The 22,683-nt window shown below is 36.8% G+C and overlaps 1 protein-coding gene across 1 annotated transcript in view; it reads left to right on the top strand.

The window, feature by feature from the left end:
* Nucleotides 1-22,101, top strand: part of Ywhaq (tyrosine 3-monooxygenase/tryptophan 5-monooxygenase activation protein theta) — a 32,856-nt gene extending 10,755 nt beyond the window's left edge. Inside the window, exons 3-6 of the mRNA XM_076833131.1 lie at nt 15,770-15,893; nt 18,969-19,132; nt 19,933-20,028; nt 21,008-22,101. Of these exons, the coding sequence (XP_076689246.1) occupies nt 15,770-15,893; nt 18,969-19,132; nt 19,933-20,028; nt 21,008-21,067 (444 nt within the window). The 3' untranslated portion in view covers nt 21,068-22,101. The remainder of the gene's footprint in view (nt 1-15,769; nt 15,894-18,968; nt 19,133-19,932; nt 20,029-21,007) is intronic.
* Nucleotides 22,102-22,683: the final 582 nt, after the last annotated feature.

Here is a 22,683-nt window from a genome sequence, read left to right as displayed (position 1 = left end):
GAATCATTTTTGTCTTGTGTGCTTTTTTTGTTAGTGTTTTTTTTAACATTTTCAAAAATAAAACAACACTAAAAATTATAACATCATTTAAAATTCTTTGTAATGGTTACCACACAATGAATTTTTCTGAAGGAAATTCATTCCTCTGAGGAACTTAAAAAAATAATTGAATCACCTTCCTCTACAGTTTTAAAGAAAAGTTTATAAAATAGTTTGGCTTAGTTGTCTTTATTTAATAACTTGTTCATGTTTTTTGTTTTGTTTATTACTGGGGATTAAACCCATGGGAGCTTCACCACTAAGCCACATCCCCAGCCTTTTAAATTTGAGACTGGGTCTCACTGAGTTGCTGAGGTTGGCTTTGAACTTCTGATCCTTGTGTTACTATGCCCCGCTAGTTCTTTTTTTGTTTGTTTTAACCAAGTATAATTCAGATACCATAAGTGCTAAGTGTTAAGTGGCTTTTAATGTATTCTTAAAGTTTTGCAGCCACCACTACTAATTCCAGAACATTTTCATTACCACAAAAAGAATCTTGTGTCCATTAGTAGTCAATCCTCATCCTCCCTTCCCAAGCCCAGACTGACAACCAGCTAGTGAGCTGTGGAACTCAGATCCACCTTTTCTAGAATAGAGAAGGTGCCTTTTGTTGTAGAGCCTTCCCTTATAGACCCCATTCTTCCATCTTGCCTTTTTCTGAATTCTCCTTGGTGGCGATAGGGAAGCACTTGCACTCTGGTGTTACGTGCTCTTCCCCCAGAGTGCTCCCTCCATCTGTTTTAATATGTGCTAGTGTTGTTGATAAGTCCTAGGGGATATAATAGCACAGACATCACCAATAAAGGGAAGTCCAGGTTCTTTAACATGACCTGAAACCTAACAGCCTTTTTCTTCATTGACTCTGTACTCCAGCCACATGGAGCCACCTGTGGATCTTTCTTATATAATGCCCTTTATCTTTTTTTTTTTCTTTTGGAAAGGGGAAGTACTGAGAATTACTAAGGTACATCTCCAAAATTTCTCTTTTATTTATTTATTTATTTTTTCCTGAGGCAGGGCTTCTCTGAGTTTCCCAAGCTGGCCTTGAAATTTGGCAGTCCTCCTGCCTCAGCCTCCAAGTAGCTGGCATTACAGGAGTGCATCAGCATGCCTGCTGTATTTTCTTTTCTTTGATCTCCCCTCCATAAACCTGGATGAATGCATTTATGTAATATTTTTCTTTTCACCAAGTCTGCAATGAGACCTAGTTGTATATTGTCTGGAGTTTTATCAGTGTTGTACATTCCTCTTGTGCCTTTCTCCAAAATGAATCGCACCCAATTCAGATTAGTATTTGTGGTAAACTGTAAATGTATATAAGAATAAGGATTTCTGGGGTGGCGTTGTGGCTCAGTGGTAGTGCAGCGTGCCGGGGCCCTGGGTTCAGTCCTCAGCACCACATAAAAACAGAGATATTGTGTCCAATATCTTTGGATATTTAAAAATAAATATTTTTTAAAAAAAAGAATGATGAGGATTTCATCCCCCCCCCCATGTAAGCATTGTTTTTATTTTCTAAGGTCTTTTTTTTTTTTTAACTGTTATGCCCAGTAATTAGTTGAAGGTAGTCAGTAATAATTAAATTTAATTTCTCTTGGTCCTTTTCTTCCTTTTGTGCCCTGTAAGAAAACTGATAAATAGAGGCAGTAAGCAGTAAGGAATCAAATATAGTATACTGGTTTTATTTGGTTTATCTTGTTTTGGTTTATGGGTGGTTTTGAGGTTCTTTTTTTTTTTTTTTTTTTTTTTTTTTGGCATGGGAGATTGAACCCAGGGGCATTAATCTCTAAGCCACATCTCCAAGCTCTTTTTATTTTTCTTTATTTTAATACAAGATCTCGTTAAGTTGCTGAGGCTGGCCTCAAACTTGCGGTGCTTCTTCCTCGGCCTCCTGAGTCACTGGAATTGCAGGAGTACGCCATGCTCAGCTCTTTATTGTTTTTCTTTTCTTATTTCTTTTTTCTTTTAGGTGGCTGATTGTTTGGGGGCAGTAGAATGCTCCAAGCTCATAAAAGGCTGTCCAGTCTTCCATAAGACACTACTGTGCTGTAGCAAATGCTAGGCTGATGGCAATATTATCGTAAATTTTGTCTGTGTCATGGAATAGAGGTGGCTAGGGATCTTATGGACCAGGAAAAAGGATTTAGGAATTTTATTTGAGGCAGACAAGTCTTAAGTTCTTTCTTGTTATACAAATTGTTGGATTCTCTTTACCTTCTTTTCCTCCTCCCTTTGTCTTTTAGCCTGTAGGTTTTTCACTCATATTTGCCCACAATTTCCATTTTGCTTATTTTTGCTTTCACTGTAACTTAAGTGGCAAATATTCACTTAGGTCTAAAGAGTATATAAATTCCTTGACATCAGGACAACTTATATTAATTCATGACTTTTTTGGGGAGGTACTGGGACTTGAACCCAGCTTAACCACTGAGCCACATCCCGTACCCTTTTCATTTTTGAGACAGGATCTCAAAATTGCTTAGGGCCTCACTTAAGTTGCCGAGGCTGGCCTTGAACTTGCAATCCTTTTGCCTTAGCCTCCTGAGTTGCTGGGATTATAGGTGTGAGCCACCATGCCCAGCCTCATGACATTATTTTAAGAAGTATTCTAGCTGATGTTGGGTCTTTTTTTGATACTATTAGAATCAGACCCCAAACCAGACATGATATGGTGCACACCTGTAATCCCAGCATCTCTGGAGACTGAAGCAGGAGAAATAACAAGTTCAAGGTCAGCTTCAGCAATTTAGCAAAGATCTGGGGATGTAGCTCATTGGTGAATCCACCCCTGGGTTAAAGCCCTAATACCAAAAAAAAATTTTTTTTTTAATTAAAATTAAAAGAGCTGAGTGTGTAGCTCCAGTGGTAGAGCATTTGCTTAGTATGCATGTGGTCCTGGGTTCAATCCCTAGTACCCACCAAAAAATTTTTAATGCCTTTTTTATAGTGTGATTTTTACTGATGTTACTCAGCTTTCTCCCTGAAAAGCATATTTACATTAATGAATACTCCAGAGTTGCATGAATTTTAATAAATATAAGTTGGATATTATATTTTTTAGGAATTTACCTCATTTAAATTGGGATAAGGAAGAAGTGTTTGTAGGGTAGGGGTGCTGGACAGGTTATTATAGTAGTATACATTTATGGTCTAGGGTTTGTCTCCTTAGCCTTTGACCTCTAAATCAATTGGTACATCTAGAAGGGAGCTACAAGGATTAGAAGTCAGGCAGAGAGTGAGTCATTATTTAAACATGTTTTATTGCTAGTAGGCATTATTTTATGTATTTTGCAGTACTTGGTATTGAATCCAGGATCTTTGTTATACCACTGAACCACATCTCCAGAACTCCTGTCAACCCCCACCTTTCTTTTCCTGTGATACTGGGGGTTGAACACAGGAGCCTTTGAGCTACATCCCTAGCCCTTCTTAAATTTTTATTTTTAGACAAGGTCTTACTAAGTTATGGAGGCTGGCCTTGAATTTGCAGTCCTCCTATCTTAGCCTTTCCAGTTGCTGGAATTATAGGCATGTGTTAATGGGCCCAACACTTACAGGGAAATTGGCAGGAAGATCCAAGTTAGTGTCAGAAGATTGCTTGGTGAGCATAAGAAGCTGTAGTTGGATGATCATAAGGGCTGGGTACTCCAGCACTACTGTATGCAGCGTCAGCATAACTGTTTCACTATGGAAGACTGTTCACAGACCCAATTATCCTCTTCTGGATAGTGCTGGAGATACTGCCAGTATTTTGCTTTTTCTTTTCACTTTTTGAGCTGGGGATATAGCTCAGTTGGTAGAATACTTGCCTTGTATGGATAAGGCCCTGGATTCAATCCTCCCCACACCTCCCCCCCAAAAAAGAAAAGAAAATTTCTTTTTACTTTTTACCCGTGTATTTCTAGTATCCAACATAAAGAATGCTTATATGTTTGGCTTTTGGGGAGGCCAATTCAGTATTTGGGAGGTACCTTATTGTCACTCCATACTCCTCCTGCTGGTGCAGGAATGATAATAATAGAAATAAGGTTGATTAAATTAGGACAATGCTTTTGAATTCCTTTTATATAACCCCTTTTGTGTAACAAATAGAATAACTATATTTTTGTAGTACATTGGGGAAAATGCATTTCTCACCCTGTTTCTGTGATGATTGAATCAGTATCTCTTACTATTTACATTACCTAGAAGCTCTAGGTTGAGGTCTGTAGGACTTGAATGAGAAGTTTTTTCTTTGATAGGCCTTTGGGGTTTTTGAGTAGGGAAAGAATATACCCAAAATGGAATTTAAGGTTAACCTATCTGCAGGGTACAAAATGTATTAGAGAAAGATCATCCCTAAAACCAGGCAGGTCAGTTAGGTTATTGGATTAGTTGAGGTGAAATGATATGATTAACTTGAGTAATAGTACTAGGAATGCAGGCTCAGGGTGTAACTTGGTGGCAGAGTGCATACTTTATATGTAAAAGGCCCTGGGGTCCAATCTCTAGCGCCAAGGTGAGGGAGGAGGAATGTCACTGAAGAGATGGGGGGAAAATACTTTTAGGGAAATAGAATCAGTAGGACTTGAAAGCTGGTGGAATGTGAAATGCAAAGTGAAAAGTCCAAGGCAGTGCTGATGAGCTTGGGTGTTTGGAAAATAAGAGGGAAGTAGAATAATTAGGAGAAGTATAGAAATGGTTTAGTTTATTTCTGCTCAGGGCATATTGCAATCTAGTGTGTATATATATATTTCAAAACATAAGAATACTCAGCCTTGTAGCACTACAGAAAAACTGGAAATGTGGATGGGGAGTGACATCTCCCACATTAGCACTTTTGAGTTTGCTGCAATTCTTGGTGTGGCCTTTAGCTTTAATCAGGGTGGAGTCATTTTTCAAGGATAGATGTGCAATATTGATTATTGCTCATGTGATGATTGTATAAAACAAAAAAACTTAGTTTATTCATTTACATTGAGGAATAACACAAGGATTGCATTACTTCTGTTGGCATGACTGGTGTGTTTTCTTTCAGGATGGAGATAATAGGAATCAAGTCATAATCAAAAAGTTGGCTTAATGAATGTGGCATGATAACAAGAGCAATTGGATGGCTGCTCAGATGTGTAATGACGTGTAATGACAGACGTCTCTAGAGTAGGGGTGGATTTGTCAGTGCATTGACCAGGATTCATACTCTCCTAGGCCATGTATTGGATCTTTCTCCTACAGTGTCTGTGCCTTTTCTATTTCCATGACTCTCATATTTTTTTCTGATCTACTCATTGTTTTTTTTTTTTTCAATTAGAGCATTATAACTATTGATAGTATTTGGATTGATTTTGACAATATAATACGTGCAAGGAATTTGATTTCAATCCCCTTTCCTCCCTCTCCTTCCTTCTCATATTCTCCCTCCTGTCTCATTGATCTTTTTTATTTACTTATTTTTTGATATTTTCTACATGTACTTAAAGGTGAAATTCTTTTTAGTACATATATAAGTATATAACATAATTTTATTAAATTCATTTTATATTTCTTTCCTTTTCACTTTTTCCCTCCCTACTTCTCATTCTTCTACTCTACTGATCTTACCTATATATTTATGATATCCTATTCCCTCCCCCACCATCTTCTTTCCCTTGTTTTGCTCTAACTTTTACATATGAGAGAAAAATGTTTGGCTGTTGATTTTCTGACTCTGATTTATTTCACTTAACATGATTTTAACCATTTACCAGCAAAGCCTTTATTTCATTCTTCTTTATGGCTGAGTAAAATGTCATTGTGTATATATACAACATTTTCTTTTATCCGTTCACCTACTGATGGACATTTGGGTTGATTTCATAATTTGGCTGTTATGAATTGTGCTGCTGTAAATATTGAAATGGCTGTATCACTCTAGTATGCTGATTTTAGTTCTTTGGGAGAAATACCAAGGACTGGGACATCTGGGTCACATGGTATGTCTGTTCCTAGATTTTTTATGGAATCTTCACACTGCTTTCCAAAGTACTAATTTGCAGTCCCACCAGCAATGTATGATACCTTCCCCCACCCCACCCCCACATCCTCACCTGTTCTTGATGATTGCCATTCTAACTGGAGTAAGATGGTTTTGATTTGTGTTTTTCTGATTACTAGAGATGTTGAATGTTTTTTCATATGTTTGTTGGCCATTTGTATTTCTTTTGAAAAATTCTTTGACCATTTGTTGATTGGGCTATTTGGGTTTTTGTGTGTGTGTGTGTGTTTGAAATCTAATTCTGGATATTAATCCCCTGTCAGAGGCCAAGATTTTCTTGCCATTCTGTAGGATGTCTCTTCACTTCCTTAATCATTTCCTTTGCTGTGCAGAAGCTTTTCAATTTGATGGCATCCCACTTATTGATTCTTGGTTTTTATTTCTTAAGCTCTGGAGGTCTTGTTTCAGTGCCTGCATCCATATGATGGAGTGTTGAGCCTATGTATTCTTCTAATAGTTGCATGGTTTCTGGTCTAATTCCGAATTATTTTTTTTTAATGTGGTGCTGAGGATCAAACCGAATTATTTTTTTTTTAATGTGGTGCTGAGGATCAAACCGAGTGCCTCATGTGTGCTAGGCAAGGGCTCTACCACTGAGCCCCAGCTCCAGCCCCCTAATTCTAATCCATTTGGATTTGACTTTTGGACAGGGTGAAAGGTAGAGGTCTCATTTCATTCTTCTACATATGGATATCCAGTTTGTCTAGTTTTCCCAGTGCCATATGTTTGAAAGGTTGTCTTCACATTTTTGGGGGGTACGTACTAGGGATTGAGCTCAGGGGCACTCAACCACTAAGCCACATCCCCAGCCCTATTTTGTATTTTATTTAAAGACAGGGTCTCACTGAGTTGCATAGCGCCTCACCATCGCTGAGGCTGGCTTTGAACTCTCCATCCTCCTATCTCATCCTCCAGAGCAGCTGAGATTACAGGCGTGTGGCACTGCACCTGGCTCTTCCTATATACATTTTTGGTGCCTTTGTCAAGTATCAGATGGCTCTTAACTACGTGGGCTTGTCTCTGTCTTCTATTCTGTTGGACTTCATGTCTATTTTGATACCAGTACCATGCTGTTTTTGTTACTATAGCTCTGTAGTATAATTTGAAATCAGGTATTGTGGTGCCTCCTGCAACACTTTTCTTGTTCACAATTGCCTTGGCTATTTTTCCAAATGAATTTAGGGATTAATTTTTGTAGTTCTGTGAAGAATGGTCATTGGTATTTTGAACTCATCTGTGTCATTAAAATATATTTACTTCATACATTGTCAAATTGTAGTCAAGTCTTGTTCTTACTAATCTCTACTAACGCATATATGTTACATGTACTGCATATTTATATACACATACTCACTATGCATGTGTGTATATATAAAATCTAGGCAAGATTAAGTCTTTTCCCTCTGTGGTATATATTTAAGAGAGGGGGGATACATGTTTCTGCAGTGTACTATGATTCTTTGAGGTTTCTAAGTGCTGTCTTGACTTCTTAGAGAAAATTAACTTCCTGGGACTTGTGTGACTCTTGAACATTTGGAAGGCAAGGGGGAGTGAGGCCAAAGGATACAGTAGAATGACACTCAGGTTTTTACTAGGGCTACTGAGTGCTTTTCCTAAGACAAAAAAAAAAAAAAAAAAAAAACTAGGAGAAGAAAACCAAAGGTAGGTTATGTTAAGAAGACAAAAGTAATTTTCAAAAAATAAGTGTAGTTAAAATTCCAGTGATCCATCTAGATGTCAGTAAATATAGGAGGCGCTTACCCTGGTGTGTAAGAAAAAGATCTGTTTTGTTGGTGCAGGATGATTGAGGGTTTTTTTTTTTGTTTTTTTTTTTTTTTTACCAAGTGGTGTTTATTAATTTATTTAATCTTCACAACAACCCTGTGAAGTAGGAACCATCAGTAACTATTGTATAAATGAGAAAACTGAGGTACAGAACTGTAAAAGTAAATTGCCCAACTAGGTAAGGAACATTTGTGAGTTACTAACATGTAAGTTGGTTAAAATCGTGTCAATGAATGCATGTCGTTGGTTGTCTTAAAATACACTGTGGACAATTAAAATGTTTGAGAAATGAAACGTTTCCTATTGGAGCAAATTATCATAATTTGGTTATCCAATTTTAGCAAGTATAATCTTAAAGGCAGGTGCCTGTTGGTCTTAAGGCAAAAAAAAACTACTCTTGAAAATTTACCTAGTCCTTTTAAAAGAGTTGAGGAACACTGTCCTCAACACTGATTTTGACTTAATGCCATGCATCCTTCACACACAAGATACTACTACTTTGCAAACTTGAATTATCACATTCAACATTTTGTAATACTTACTTTGTTTCCTCAGTTTGGGGGAGAATGAGAACTCTTCCAAGATTATGACTAGGAAATTTTTGGTTACTTGGTATTTTAGTTACTGTTAATATTCCAATTGGTACCTTCCCTTTATGCCATTACTTTGCCTTCCCACTCTAAAAAGATTCCTTCAGTAATGGCCTGAGTGGGAACATCTGTCTTTGTCTGGAAGTGTCTTTGCCTTTATGTGCTACTTTAATTGGTTATGGAATTCTAGCTGACAGTTGTTTTCCCAGCACTTTGAAGATTCTTGATTGTTTTATGAAAAATCAACTGTCAGTCATGTTATTGTTTCTTCCTTTATAGGTAACCTGTCATTTCTCTGGTTGCTTTTAAGAATTTTCTTGTCTTTGGCATTCTGCAATTTTACCATGATGGTCTAGGTATGAATTTATTTTTATTTTATCTTGATTGAGATTTAGTGTGCATTACCAATCTGAAGATGATTATATGATTACAGAGGGTCTTATCCATTACCTCTGATTAACATTTCTTCCTCATTCTTTTTATTCTCCCCTGAAATTTCTATTAGAGATTATCTTTAGACTTTGTATTTGTGTCATAACTTCTCTACCTTTTTTTGTCTTGTTAGTTCTTTATTCTGGGTTCTGTGTAGTTTCTTCAGATGTACTTTCCATATTATTAATTTTCCCTTCATCTACCTCTAAATACTTTAGTTGTTTTTTTTTTTTTTTGTTAAATTTTTTATTCTAACTTGTTATATGTGGCAGTAGAATGCATTACAATTCATATTATACATATGGAGCACAACTTTTCATATCTCTGGTTGTATACAAAGTATATTCGTACCACTTGTGTCTCCATACATGTACTATTTTAATCAGGAAAATTTTCAAACTTGTACAGGAATGAAGAAAATAATATATATCCCTACCCAGCTTCAGTAGGTAAGAATTCTGGTTTTTTAGCCCTACCTCCAAACCCCAGTTATTTTGAAGTCTTTGTCATCATCTGTTATAATTCATAAATGTTTAAATATATATCTAAATGTATCTCTCTAATGGATTCTTTAATCATTTCAACATAACTTTTTTTATTAACACTTATTTTTTTAATTACCTGAGAAATAACCCTTCTATTTGCCTTCTGATTTCCTCATTTATTTTATATCCCCTGAAAAAGTTTTTTGGGGGATTTTTTAGCTTTCTCTATGGAACTTACATGTGTATCTTGAATTGTGGAAGTCTACCCAGTGGTTTTTTTTGTTTGTTGGTAGTACTAAGGATGGAGCCCAAGGATGCTCTACCATTGAGTTACATCCCCAGTCCTTTTTATTTTATTTTTTTTCTTTTGAGACTAAATTTTGCTAAGTTGCGAGGCTGGCCTCAAATTTGTGATCCTTCTGCTTTAGCCTCTGAACTTGGTATGCCTGGTTAGTTTTTTTTTTAAAATAGTTTTATTTCATGGTTTTTAGTAACACCAAATTAAAAGTGCTGTGCAAAGTACTGTGGAAAAATGAAGAGAAGATTTTACTTTGTTTTGCTTGTTATTGACTGGTGGATAGGCCGTTTGTGATATTTGAACAGACTGTGTAAATTTGTAATTAAAGATAATGTTGTATTGGTGATTTTTAGAGGCAGACATCCAACCAACTATGCTATGTTTACACTGTGGATACATACACATTTACATATTGAAATGCATATTGTTTTATTATAATTACTTTATTTGTCCCTTATACCTTAGTTAGGACTTTTAACATGTTTTCAAGCTACTGCTTGAGTCACATTCCCAGTCCAGGGCTGGGATGTGACTCAAGCAGTAGCGCGCACTCTTCTGGCATGTGTGGGGCACTGGGTTCAGTCCTCAGCACCACATTAGACTAAAATAAAGATATTGTGTCCACTGAAAACTAAAAATAAATATTTAAAAAAAAAAAAAGTAAGTCCAAGGTGTCATTACGAAAGTTGCTTTGATTATTTTGGGACATGATGAGGTTAATATTTACAGTTGGGTTGTTTCAATTAACATCTGTTTGTTTGATAAATAGGGTAATTAGTGTTTTGAAAAGTCCTACGGATTAGATGTCATCACATGTGGTTTTTAGTGCATATCTAAAGAAGTGTCTTTTATGTGAACATGAAATGTGCAGCAATAAATTTAATTCCTTACCTTGTAAGTATTGAAAAAAATACTTTGGGAATAGGGAATGTGAGTCAGTGGTAGAGCAGGTGCTTAGCATACTTTAAGCCCTGGGGTCATAATGGGATTGGGGAAGGAAGCAAACTAGAAAGCTTTGAACATAATGTGTTACATCTCTTCTGCAGGGTGATGGTATAATATCTTCCAAAAGTGGATATTTCTAGGAATGAAAAAAAATAGTATTAATAATTATACTGGGATGGCAGCTTAACTGAGATGATCCTGGGCAGACCAGCACATATAGTCAGTGTTCTCCAGCTCCACCACTTCATTAAGGTAGTTTATAGAGGTTTTAGGATTTGGCATAGCCTAAGTGAAAAATTTTAACGGCATTTAAGGTGGAAAGAAATTGATTAGATTTTGTAGCTGAGTGTGAGTTCTAAATGGAATGCTATGCTACCTACTATCAGCTGATCACACAGCATGATGCGTCATAAGGCTTGCTTGATCTCTATGATAAAGTTTCACTGCATTAAGTTTCACAGCCTTCCAAGTTGCTAGGATTACAGGCATGTAGCACTGTGCCTGGCCGAATAATTTTTAAACGACACAAGGATAATTAACTATTCAATGCATTTCTTTAATTAATGATAGAAAACATTTCCACAAATGATGTTATATGATTGACTTGAATCAAATCTTCAGTGTTTCATTGCTTGCTTGGATAAGGCAGCAAATCCTTTATGAAATTTAACCGTAGTGGGTATACTAAGGGTAGAATGGGGCTTGAAGTTAGGCTTTTAGATCATAATGCCTTCATTACACAGTTAAAAAAAACAGACACTTGGGAACCAATTTGCCACAAGATTTCATAGAGCTAATGACAGTACACAAGTCATTTCCACAGATGATAATTGAATTTCTAAAGCTCTACTTGGGTTGTGTTACTGATTAAAGATTTGAGCTGGGTATGCCAGCACACATCTGTAATCCAAATGACTCTGGAGGCTAAGACAGGAGGATCACAAGTTTGAGATTAGCCTCTGCAAGTTAGTAACATGGTCTCAACAACAACAGGAAAAGTGGTATGGCTGAGTGGGAGAGCACCTCTGGGTTTAGTCCCTAGTAGTATCCCCACACATACACAAACACACAGACATCCCTAATTTGAGTTTGGCCTTATGCTCCATTTTAAGGTTTTTGTTTGTTTGTAATAATGACCTAAAATTAGAGATTGAACATATTAATACTGCAGATTAATGAACTTTAATAAGCTGATAGAAAATTTGAAAAGCCTTAAAACATTTGTTTCTTGTGGATTGTTTTGCTCCTGTTTTAAAGCTCTTCTTTGGTTGCTTATTTTTTCCTAAATCAGATTAGTATAAAGAGAAAGCTCTATAATGAGAGATGAGCAGCTTATATTGTTTGTAAATCAGAAATTACTTATCAGTGAGTTTATTTAGTATAAAAATATGAATTTGTTGAGTGCTGTGGAATATCACTGAAGACAAATTACTTTAGAAAAGCGGTTGAGGGTAATGATAGGATCTTTATGTTCTCTCAGGTTCTCAAAAAGGAGAACCTTCTGCCCCTCAGGTAACAACCGAGCACTGGCAGGAGCTCAGTCCTGCTCCAAAGCTCCCAAGAGCACAACATTTTCCAATTACAGAGTTTATAAGGGGGATTTCTAACTTCATTGATAAGAATAATGTATCCAGAAAATTAGTGGAGGAACTTTCAACTGTATAAATGTTAACATTGATTCACTACTTCTCTCTCTTGGCATCTTAACAGTACCCCTTCTCTCCCAGTGCTGAGCTTCGAGCATCATAGGCCAGCATTCTACTATGAGCCTCATCTGTAGCCCTTTAATTAATACACTTATTTGGAAAGATTTTGAGGGAGCCAGTTGTAAGTTTGGATCTATTTGCAGGGTTTTTTGTTTTGTTTTGTTTTTCTCTCGGGGATCTGTATTGAGTTTTTTAAAATACTACCAATTAAATTGTACAGACAGGCTGTATGCCTCAAGTTTTAGTAGCCTATATTCTATCTCATAGCCATGGATAACTAGATAGAACCATGGTCATTTTGTTTGGTAAGACTGAAGCAGCATCCATTATCTTTTAATTGGACTAAAATACACATCATATGGGAAGACAGAATTATTCTGTACCTGTTGTTTCCTTCACAGAGAGCTAGTGGCATCTGAAAAAGAACCCATGATACCTGGCTGAAACTCCAGGATGGAAGTAATGTCCAAGTCACTTTATAAAAGCCCAACACTGTAAATCGTACGTAATGGCTATGTGCAAACTAGTTGTTAAAATTAATAACTTTAGAAAGGAGAAGTTAGCTCATAAATGGCTGAGTTCTAACTAATGTACTAGTAGCGGCTAACTGAATCCTCAGAAGGCAAGTTTGCTTGTAATTGTAATACAGTCCATGTCAACAGGTCCTCATGAGCAGCCTACACCTGACTCAGGAGAGACTAGTGCTAGAATGGAAATTTCTCTCATCTCTGCTTCTTACCCCAAGCCCTCTATTTAGTCAGACTTGACTTTTTTTTTTTTTTTTTTTTTCTTATTTAAAAAGAAAAAGCCAGCAGTGGTGGCTCATGCTTATAATCCCAGTGATTCAGGAGGCTGAGGCAGGAGGATCACAAGTTCAAAGGCAGCCTCAGCAACTTAGTGAGGCCATGAGTAACATAGTGCGACTCTGTTTCAAAATAAAAAGTACTGGGGTACTTTTTAAAAAGCTCAGTAGTTAAGCACCTCTGGGTTCACTCTCCTGTACCCCACCCCCCAAAAAAAAATGTTTTAAAAAGACTCAGTTTGGGATTTAGAACTTTTTTAAATGGCTGTCACTATTGCCTCCCTCTTTTTTTTTTTTTTTTTTTTTAATATTTATTTTTTTTGTTCTCGGCAGACACAACATCTTTCTTTGTATATGGTGCTAAGGATCGAACCCGGGCCGCACGCATGCCAGGCGAGCGCCCTACTGCTTGAGCCATATCCCCAGCCCCTGCCTCCCTCCTTTAAGAAAAAAAAAAATGCTAAATTCAGTTCATAAAAATTTTAAACTTTCAATTTTAAAATTAAAAGACATAGAGGGAAAAAAATAGTGTGACTTTCTAAGATTCTGGGGAAGAGTTTGGGGTTTATTAAATAACTATTAAAAATGTACTGGTAATGTTGAACAGAAGAAATTCTTAAAAAGAATCCCTTGATTCCTTTTTCCCCTTCTGAGTGTGATGATGTGGAGCAGCTGCTTGTTTGTACCTTGGGTGTGGCCCTTTGGGCCTTTTGCCACACTCCTGGCCCGACGACTTTCCAGCTTCAGCCATGGTTTTCATACTTGCCACTTTCATAATATATGAACTTCTGGGAGTTTATTACATAATTTTTCACTAATTTTATTTTAAAAGCCTCAGGCCTTTTAAAATATTCCTTCAGGGGGCTGGGGATTTGACCCGGAGATAAATATAACATTTAAATAAAAACAACAATTTTTTTTTAAAGGTTTTATAGTTTTTCTGTTTCTTTTCATTAAAATAACTTATGGATGCAGTAGTTGGTCTTGTTGGGTCATTTTTAAATTAGGTAAACAAGGTTTCTTGGATTAGAACTACATTTTCTAAACTTGTATTTTAGATCTGTAAAAAGTCTTCATTTTCTTCAGTAGTGAATTTATCTGAAGTTGAAGTAGATTTACTGGGTTATTCTACAAACTCCCCACTTTGTATCATTGTTGGTACTTTTATGTCTTCTTAACTGATAGTATGTAACTACTTTTCCAAAGTGCAATCTTAATTTTCTTTGCTTAGAATTTTTCACTAGTGGCAGGAGAACTACAGCCAGTGTTTATTGAGCATTTAACATGTGACATGATTACATGAGCACTTAACATGTAACATTTCCCTCATTACCAAATCCAGAGCTAGTGGCATCTGAAAAAATTTATTACCAAAACAAATCTATGCAGTGGGTGTTAAAATCTTAAAATTTCTAAGAGAATTTCACTATATTCCACAATATTTTAGTACCTTTTTTTTGTACTGGGGATTGAATCCAAGGTTGCCATACTACCGAGCTGCATTCCCAGTCCTTTTATTTTTATTTTGAGACAGTGTCTTGCGATGTTGCTTAGATTGGCTTTGAACTTGTGGTCCTGCTGCTTCAGTCCCCCTGTCACTGGGAATTACAAGTATGTACCATTGTGCCTGACCAAAAAAGATTTTAATTACTTAACATCAAGTAAAATCGGTAGTCTTAAAATACCATACTTGTTTTTTGTGACTTTTTTTTTTTTTTTTTAAATACTCCTGGTCATACCTGGCATCTTTGGAAGTACAAATACTTCTGTTTGAGCAGCACTGGGTTTTGTTCCATCAAGTGCAGGTATCTTCATATGAAATCAGGGATAAAAGAAATACCCAGTTTTTAAAATATGTAAAATCGGGCTGGGGTGTAACTCAGGGATAGAGCATTTGGGTTTCATCCCTGGTGCTGCTTTTTTTAAAAATTCAAACTCAGTTGACATAAAATTGCTGTTCAAGTTTCTAAAGCTCATACACAGTTCCTGGGCTTGCCTTATTCTTGACAAGTGCTTGTCTGTAGAGGGTACTGGACGTGCTGCTTGAGGCTGTAATGATTTACTTGTTTGTTCCCTGATAGTACTCTTCTCCCTGGAACTTGATGTCTTAAATGTTTTGTTTCCCCTCCCTAAATAAAATGATTACAAATCCCTGTTTTCTTCCTGGTTCATTCTTTCTTCTTGATATTTAAGTATCCCTCCCCTAGGAAGTTTGTCTAACCCCTGGGGTCTCTGACAGAACCAGCTATTTAATATCTGTGCTTTCATAGCATGTCATTTCTATATCTATTAACACTTGGTGTGTAGATTGGGAGCTTCTTAGGAGCCGGGACCTTATCTTCAGTCTTGTATGTATTCACTCTGGCCAAATACCTGGCATGTATGCAAGGATCAATAAATGTTGAATGAATGGCTGGGTAAAAGGGCAGGTTGTTTCTAATAATGTTTGGGGTAATTTAGCTTTACTGTTAGAAACTGTAGGCCACATGATTTAAAGCTTACAACAAGCAGTTGTAAGAACATGCTTCAAGTTCTGGCTAGAATGATATAATGTTATATTAATAATAGGCAGTTCAAATGCATGATAGGCAGAAGCATGTCATTATATTACAAGTTCTTGACTATAATTAAATAGTTTTTACTAGTGTTTACTGTTTTATCTTATTTCTTTCAGGAATTGTTGGATAAGTATTTAATAGCCAATGCAACTAATCCAGAGAGTAAGGTCTTCTATCTGAAAATGAAAGGAGATTACTTCCGGTACCTTGCTGAAGTTGCCTGTGGTGATGATCGGAAACGTAAGTATATTTGACATACATGTAAAGTCAGTGTATAAAAGGGAGTTGGGGAGAAGGTGACACTTATGATGATAGTCTATGTCTCCAGGCCCTTTGTAACTTAAAAGAAAATTGTGCAACTTGTATGTCAAGAAAGTGAATATTGCCTTATTTGGAGCGCATGATTTGGGAGGCTAGGGCAGAAGGATCACAAATGAGAGGCCAGCTTCAGCAATTTAGTAAGATCCTCTCTCAAAATAGAATATAAAAAAGAACTGAGGAAGTAGCTCAGAAGTAAAAGCACCCTGTGTTTAATCCCTAGTACAAAGAGAAGAAAAAAATGTAGTCATTAATTTAATGTGTCCTTTAAAAATTTAAAAACATGTGAATTCTAATTCTAATCTGATATTAACAACAGGCTCAATCTCTTAATATTTTTAGCTCTGGGTGATTCTGTATTTCAGTGGAAATTACATGTAGAACATAGAAACAGTATGTTATGTTCCTTTGTCATTAGTTTAGTATACTACTACTGTCAGGTTTCTGTTCCCGATAAAAGGCTCAGGGGTTACTCCAGTTGAACTGGGCTAAACACCTTTTTGTTTGGGGTCGCAGTGATGGCTCCTCTGATCTTAGGGGTCCGCAGGAAGAGAGAGCGAGAGCACACGCTGACCCCTTTTATTGAGGAGAAGCTATTCAAATGAGGCAAGGGGGTTTCAGGGGGCTGAGTCTTCTTCATGTGTCCACTGTCAGCAGGTTGATTGATATCTGGGTAGGCCATACCCAAGGACACAGTAAGAGAAGGGGACACACACACACACACACACACACACACACACGGCATTTCCATGGAAGATTCTATCCTAAACAGGGCAAGGGGTTATATTACAAAGGAACAGGTGAGCATAGTTCCACCTATGGGGCGGGCTGTAGCAAGACAGACCCATGCACGAGACACCGACCCTCGACCCTCAAACCCAAGAAGGGTAGGGAAAGTTCTGCCACATTTCTGTGACTGAACACCGGGATTGTGACTCAGTCAAGTGCAAGGTTGGTCTCCCACATACTACCAATTTTAAAGGATCACAACATTGCTAATCAGATTTCTGAAGATAGGTAAAATAAGTCTATTGTTGGTGTATGATTTGTTCCAACTTCACAGTAATTTTAAATGACCCTTATGTCTAGGTTTTATTTGAATACATAGGAACTGTGTTGACTGGAAGAATTGTCATAAAAATAGAATATTAAATATCTTCAGTGAGGATACTGGGGATTGAACACAGAGGCACTCGACCACTGAGCCACATCTCCAGCCCTATTTTGAATTTTATTTAGAGACAGTTGCTTAACACCTCGTTTTTGCTGAGGCTAACTTTGAATTCAAGATCCTCCTGCCTCGGCCTCCCAAGCCATTAAATACTTATTTTTTTAAGTCTTAGACTATCTTTTAAAAAATAATGGGGAAAAGTAATAATCAGACTCCCTATTTTAATTGTGGAAAAATAAACCTATTTGCAGTGAACTCCGTCTTCTGGAGTATTATTAGCGAGTATTATAATAAACCCTACTGAATTTTATATATGGGCCTGCTGACAAAATTGTCAAGTTGAAGGTAGAGAGAAGTATCACTGAATTCCTAGTTTTTTTACAATAAGCTTGTTTTTTTCTTAATATTGCCTCATCCAAAAAGATGTACTCCTATAGTCTGATCTCTGAGTTAGTCGCTGAAAACGAGAATTCTGCCATCCTAAGTATCAGTATAATTGAAGATATAAAGAAAAAATAGTTATACTTTTCTGTAGTAAAATCTGTCTACTAAACTAACACTTTGTGCTGATGTATAATTTCTGTTGCCACACAGATAAGCAGAACTGGACCTGAAAACATTGACACAGAAATGAAAATATATTTATAACAACAAGTCAAAGGAATGTCCTTGGGAGATTGGGACATATCCCTAGCTTTAATCTGAATTAGCAGCTTGTAGCTCACTGACACCCCTGAGTCCCACACATAGTCTCACTACTATTCTCCGGTCCTGGGCTTTCTCATGTGCCTCACAGCATGCCCTTCTCACTACATGAGGGCTATTCCAGCCGTAATTAGGTCAATAATAGGCTGTTTCAGAAGAAGGAAAATACACACATTCAGCAATAGCTTAATTTGTGTTATGTTAGTCTTTAAGGCTCATGTGGGCACCTTTTCAAAACAATGATGATTATAAAGGCACAAAATTTGGAAATTTTGATGGTAAGGTATTTGTAAAGTGTTCTCATTATTTAGGGAGGTAGCATTCCAGTCAAAAAATTGTGGAGTTGGGGCTGGGGCTGTAGCAGAGCGCTTGCCTAGCATGCGAGAGACACTGGGTTCAATTCCCACCACTGCATGAAAATAAACAAATAAAATAAAAACATTCTATCTATCTACAACTACAAAAAAAAAGAAAAAAAGAAAAAGAAATTTTGTTCTCACCATTGATTTATTTTTATTGTTAGGCTTGGTCTTATAATTCAGGAGAGGGCTGTGTAAAGTGGTACACACCTGTATTCCCAGCCTCAGCAAATCAGCAAGGCTCTAAGCACTTCAGCCAGATCCTGTTGCTAAATAAAATATTTAAAAGGGATGGGTCTGGGGTTGGGGCTGTAGCTCAGTGGCAGAGTGCTTGATCTATCTACAACTATAAAAAATAAATAAATAAACAAGGGGGCTGGGATGTGGCTCAATGTTTAAGTGCCCCTGGGTTCAATCCCCAGTACTAAAAGGGAAAACATCTTAGCCTCAGAGATGGGAAAATGTGATATACTATCTCACGCATTTTTATAAATTAGCTGTAAGCAAGCAGCATTATAAAGACAGTTGAGTGACTAAGTGATTAAGTAATACCAGCACAGTTTAAAACAAAGTTTCATATAATGGCTGTGCCCCACTTTCTTGCATTATCAATTAATTTTTAAATATCTAGTACTAGTATGCAGTGGTTTAAAAAATGCTACAGAGAAAAGTCTCATTCTACCAAACACTAGTAGCATGTGTTAAAGTTAATGTGCTATATATTGGATACTTTGGGTATAGTGTTTTTTCTTTTCTTCTCAGAAACGATAGATAATTCCCAAGGAGCTTACCAAGAGGCATTTGATATAAGCAAGAAAGAGATGCAACCTACACATCCAATCCGCCTGGGGCTGGCTCTTAACTTTTCTGTATTTTACTATGAGATCCTTAATAACCCAGAGCTTGCCTGCACACTGGCTAAAACGGTAAGATGTTTTCCAGGAAGTGTCCTCTTTGTCTAAGGTTGTTTTGGATATCAAGTATGTTAATTTCAGCTGGGTGCATGCCAGCCCTGTAATCCCAGTGGCTCACCAGGGTGAGACAGGAGGATCGTGAGTTCAAAGCCAGCCTCAGCAACGGCAAGGCACTTAGCAACTCATTGGGACCCTGTCTCTAAATGAAATACAAAATAGGGCTGGGGATGTGGCTCAGTGGATGAGTGCCCCTGAGTTTAATCCCTGGTACCACCCCCCCCAAAAAAAAAAATTAATTTCTAGGTGTTTCACTTGGATGGATAGAGGGAGGGTTTCTTCAGTATTTATGTGTATATACTCCTTTTTATTAGCATCTTGTCCACATGTCCCTAGCCCTGAACACCATAATCTCTTCTAACAGTGATTATAGCAGTAATCTGGCTAAAGAGCATGGGTAGAGTAGTCAAAGAAGTGTGAATTACTTTAGACAGGAAACAAGGTTTGGGAAGTAATGCCTGCCAGGGCGAGAGGCTTTTCCAAATAAATAGTAGTTCTTGTAGGTTATATTAATCATTGTTACTGTATTGTGTGTCCTATTAAAGAACCAAGAAATGCTTAGTGTTTCAGAACATAGCTTTTTTAAGTTTCAGATTGTATGCACGATTTCTTAAACTGTGAATCTCAGGAAACGATGCCATTGAGTTTGTTGTTAACTGATAGTAGAATATAACATTGATGTTCACATATATTATAAAAATGGTAAACTAACCAGTTTCTATCAATTGCTTACCATGGATATTAATGTTTATCAGGCTTTTGATGAGGCCATTGCAGAACTTGATACACTGAATGAAGACTCATATAAGGACAGCACCCTCATCATGCAGTTGCTTAGAGACAACTTAACAGTGAGTTGTTCACTCTTTTATTTCTTTTCAGGAACAAAAGTAGTTTATTCTCTCTGAAAATGGACATTTAATACATAAGTAGAATTCGTAGGCAGGTTTCCCTAGTGAATAGGCATTTTATCAGACCTTCCTGAGAAGGTACTAAGAACAAAGGAATTTGGTATTAACATAATGCTATTCTATGGGTTGAAGGTGTTGATTATGTTAGCATAGGGTTATATAGTTGTAGTATCCTGTTTAATTATTTATTTATTTATTTATGGTGCTGAGGATCAAACCATGGGCCTTGTGTATGTGAGCTATAACCCCAGCACATAGTATTCCCTTTATTTGGGTAAATTTGCAATAGCTTATTAGGGACTATATAGTTGTAGAAGCTTTCCTAAGATCCAGTGAAACCTATTAAAAGGTATGGTGGCACACACCTGAGGCAGGGGGATTGCAAGTTCAAGGCCAGCCTCAGCAACTTATTAGACTCTCCCTGTCTCGAAAACAAAAAGACCTGGGGATGTAGCTCAGTGGTGGAACACTCCAAGTTTCAATCCCTGTACTAAAAAATTACCCATTTTTTTGAAATGATTATAATCAGTATTAACTAGCAAGTTTTCACTTGCCATGTTTTTATCCTAAAACTAGAAAGATCCTTAGAAAATAGTACTTGTGATCTTTTTTCCCTCCCGTTGGTCTTTTGGTTGGTTTGTTTCACATAACTTGGCATAGAACTCAGGACTTTGCACATGATAGACATTTGCTAGTAAGGCTCTAAGCAACTTAACAAGATCCTACCTGAAAAAAATCAAAAGGGCTGGGGATGTGACATGGTGGTTAAGCACCCGTGTTCAGTCTCCAGTCCCCCACCCCCATCCCCCCAAAAAAGAAGAATCATACTTTGATGTAGCAGTAGGACTTGACAGATTGTCTGATCTGGAAATAGTAACCTAATATAACGTTTTTTTTTTTTTTTTTTTTTTTTTTCTAGTTATGGACATCAGACAGTGCAGGAGAAGAATGTGATGCAGCAGAAGGGGCTGAAAACTAAATGATGCAAACAGGGTGTCATCCTTCTTCCCTCAAGAAACCTTTTTACACATCTCCATTCCTTATTCCACTTGGATTTCCTATAGCAAAGAAACCCATTCATGTGTATGGAATCAACTGTTTATAGTCTTTTCACACTGCAGCTTTGGGAAAACTCCATTCCTTGATTTGTGTTTGTCTTGGCCTTCCTGGTGTGCAGTTACTGCTGTAGAAAAGTATTAATAGCTTCATTTCATATAAACATAAGTAATTCCAAACACTTAGTAGAGGACTAAAAATGTATCTGGTATTTAAGTAATCTGAACCAGTTCTACAAGTGACTGTGTTTTGTATTACTGTGAAGATAAGAAAATGTAGTTAATTGAATTTAAAGAGTGTTCTACATCTTACTTTCTACATTCCCTTCTTTATTCTTCTTTGAGGGTTTCCTTTCAGTAAGCAACCTTTCTATACTCTTACTGTATTCCTTTTTAGTGGGAATCCAGAAGTATTAGATGGAATGGGAGAGCACTTGACATTTCCTGGCTTGGCGGGCGGGGGGGGGGGGTCACAAATTGAAATGCCTCCTATATCCCATGTTGTGGAGGTCATGTCCATCTGTGATCACAGGGAGTTTCCTTATTCACTCATCATTTGCTGCTGTTTAAGTTGACAACTTCCCTTCCCAATAAAAATTCACTTACACCTCCTGCCTTTGTAGTTCTGGTATTCACTTTACTATGTAATAGAAGTAGCATGTTGCTGCCAGAATACAAGCATTGCTTTTGGCAAATTAAAAGTGCATGTCATTTCTTAATACACTAGAAAGGGGAAATAAAAGTACACAAGTCCAAGTCTAAAACTTTAGTACTTTTCCATGCAGATTTGTGCACATGTGAGAGGGTGTCCAGTTTGTCTCGTGATTGTTCTTTAGAGAGTTGGACCACTATTGTGTGTTGCTAATCATTGACTGTAGTCCCAAAAAAGCCTTGTGAAAATGTTATGCCCTATGTAACAGCAGAGTAACATAAAATAAAATTACATTTTATAAAACCATTTACTATGACTTTGTAACAATTGCATTACCCATCTTTTAAGGGACAGGTGAATTCTTTCTGAAGTTGATTGATACTTCCCTTTGATCTTATGTAAAATGTAGTAGTGATACTCATATTTCTGCATTGTGGTACACTTGTCTGGGGCTTCCTGGAAATGTATAAAATTGGACTACAATTTCTTAGTGTTTTACCATAAATCAGTCTCATGGTCCTTCTCTTTCTCAGATGTAAATGATACCTGGCTAAGTGTTATGGAATAAAGTGGACATTTTAAAACTAGAAAAGCTAATTATTTGATTGTGATGGTGTTAGAATTGTGCTTCAGATATTTTAAGAGGTAAAGAGTACCTTGTTTAGTTTTTCAGAAATATTTTTGTAAACTTTGATTACTAACCTGTCTTTATTGGTTTGAGAACTGATATTTTTAAGTCAGAAAATAATCTGAAAAGTTAACACTATAGAATTTGTCCTTTATTTCCTAAAATTTGATTATGAAGTAAGACTTTATTTACACCTAATTTTTTTGGGGGGGGGGGTGAGGGGAAATGAAAGGCAGAATTCAACAGCATTTGGGTAGTAC

The sequence above is a fragment of the Callospermophilus lateralis genome, chromosome 14 (genome assembly GCF_048772815.1).
Source record: "Callospermophilus lateralis isolate mCalLat2 chromosome 14, mCalLat2.hap1, whole genome shotgun sequence".
NCBI lineage: Eukaryota > Metazoa > Chordata > Mammalia > Rodentia > Sciuridae > Callospermophilus > Callospermophilus lateralis.
The sequence above is the reverse complement of the archived record's forward strand: the minus strand, read 5'-3'. Positions and strand labels throughout refer to the sequence as shown.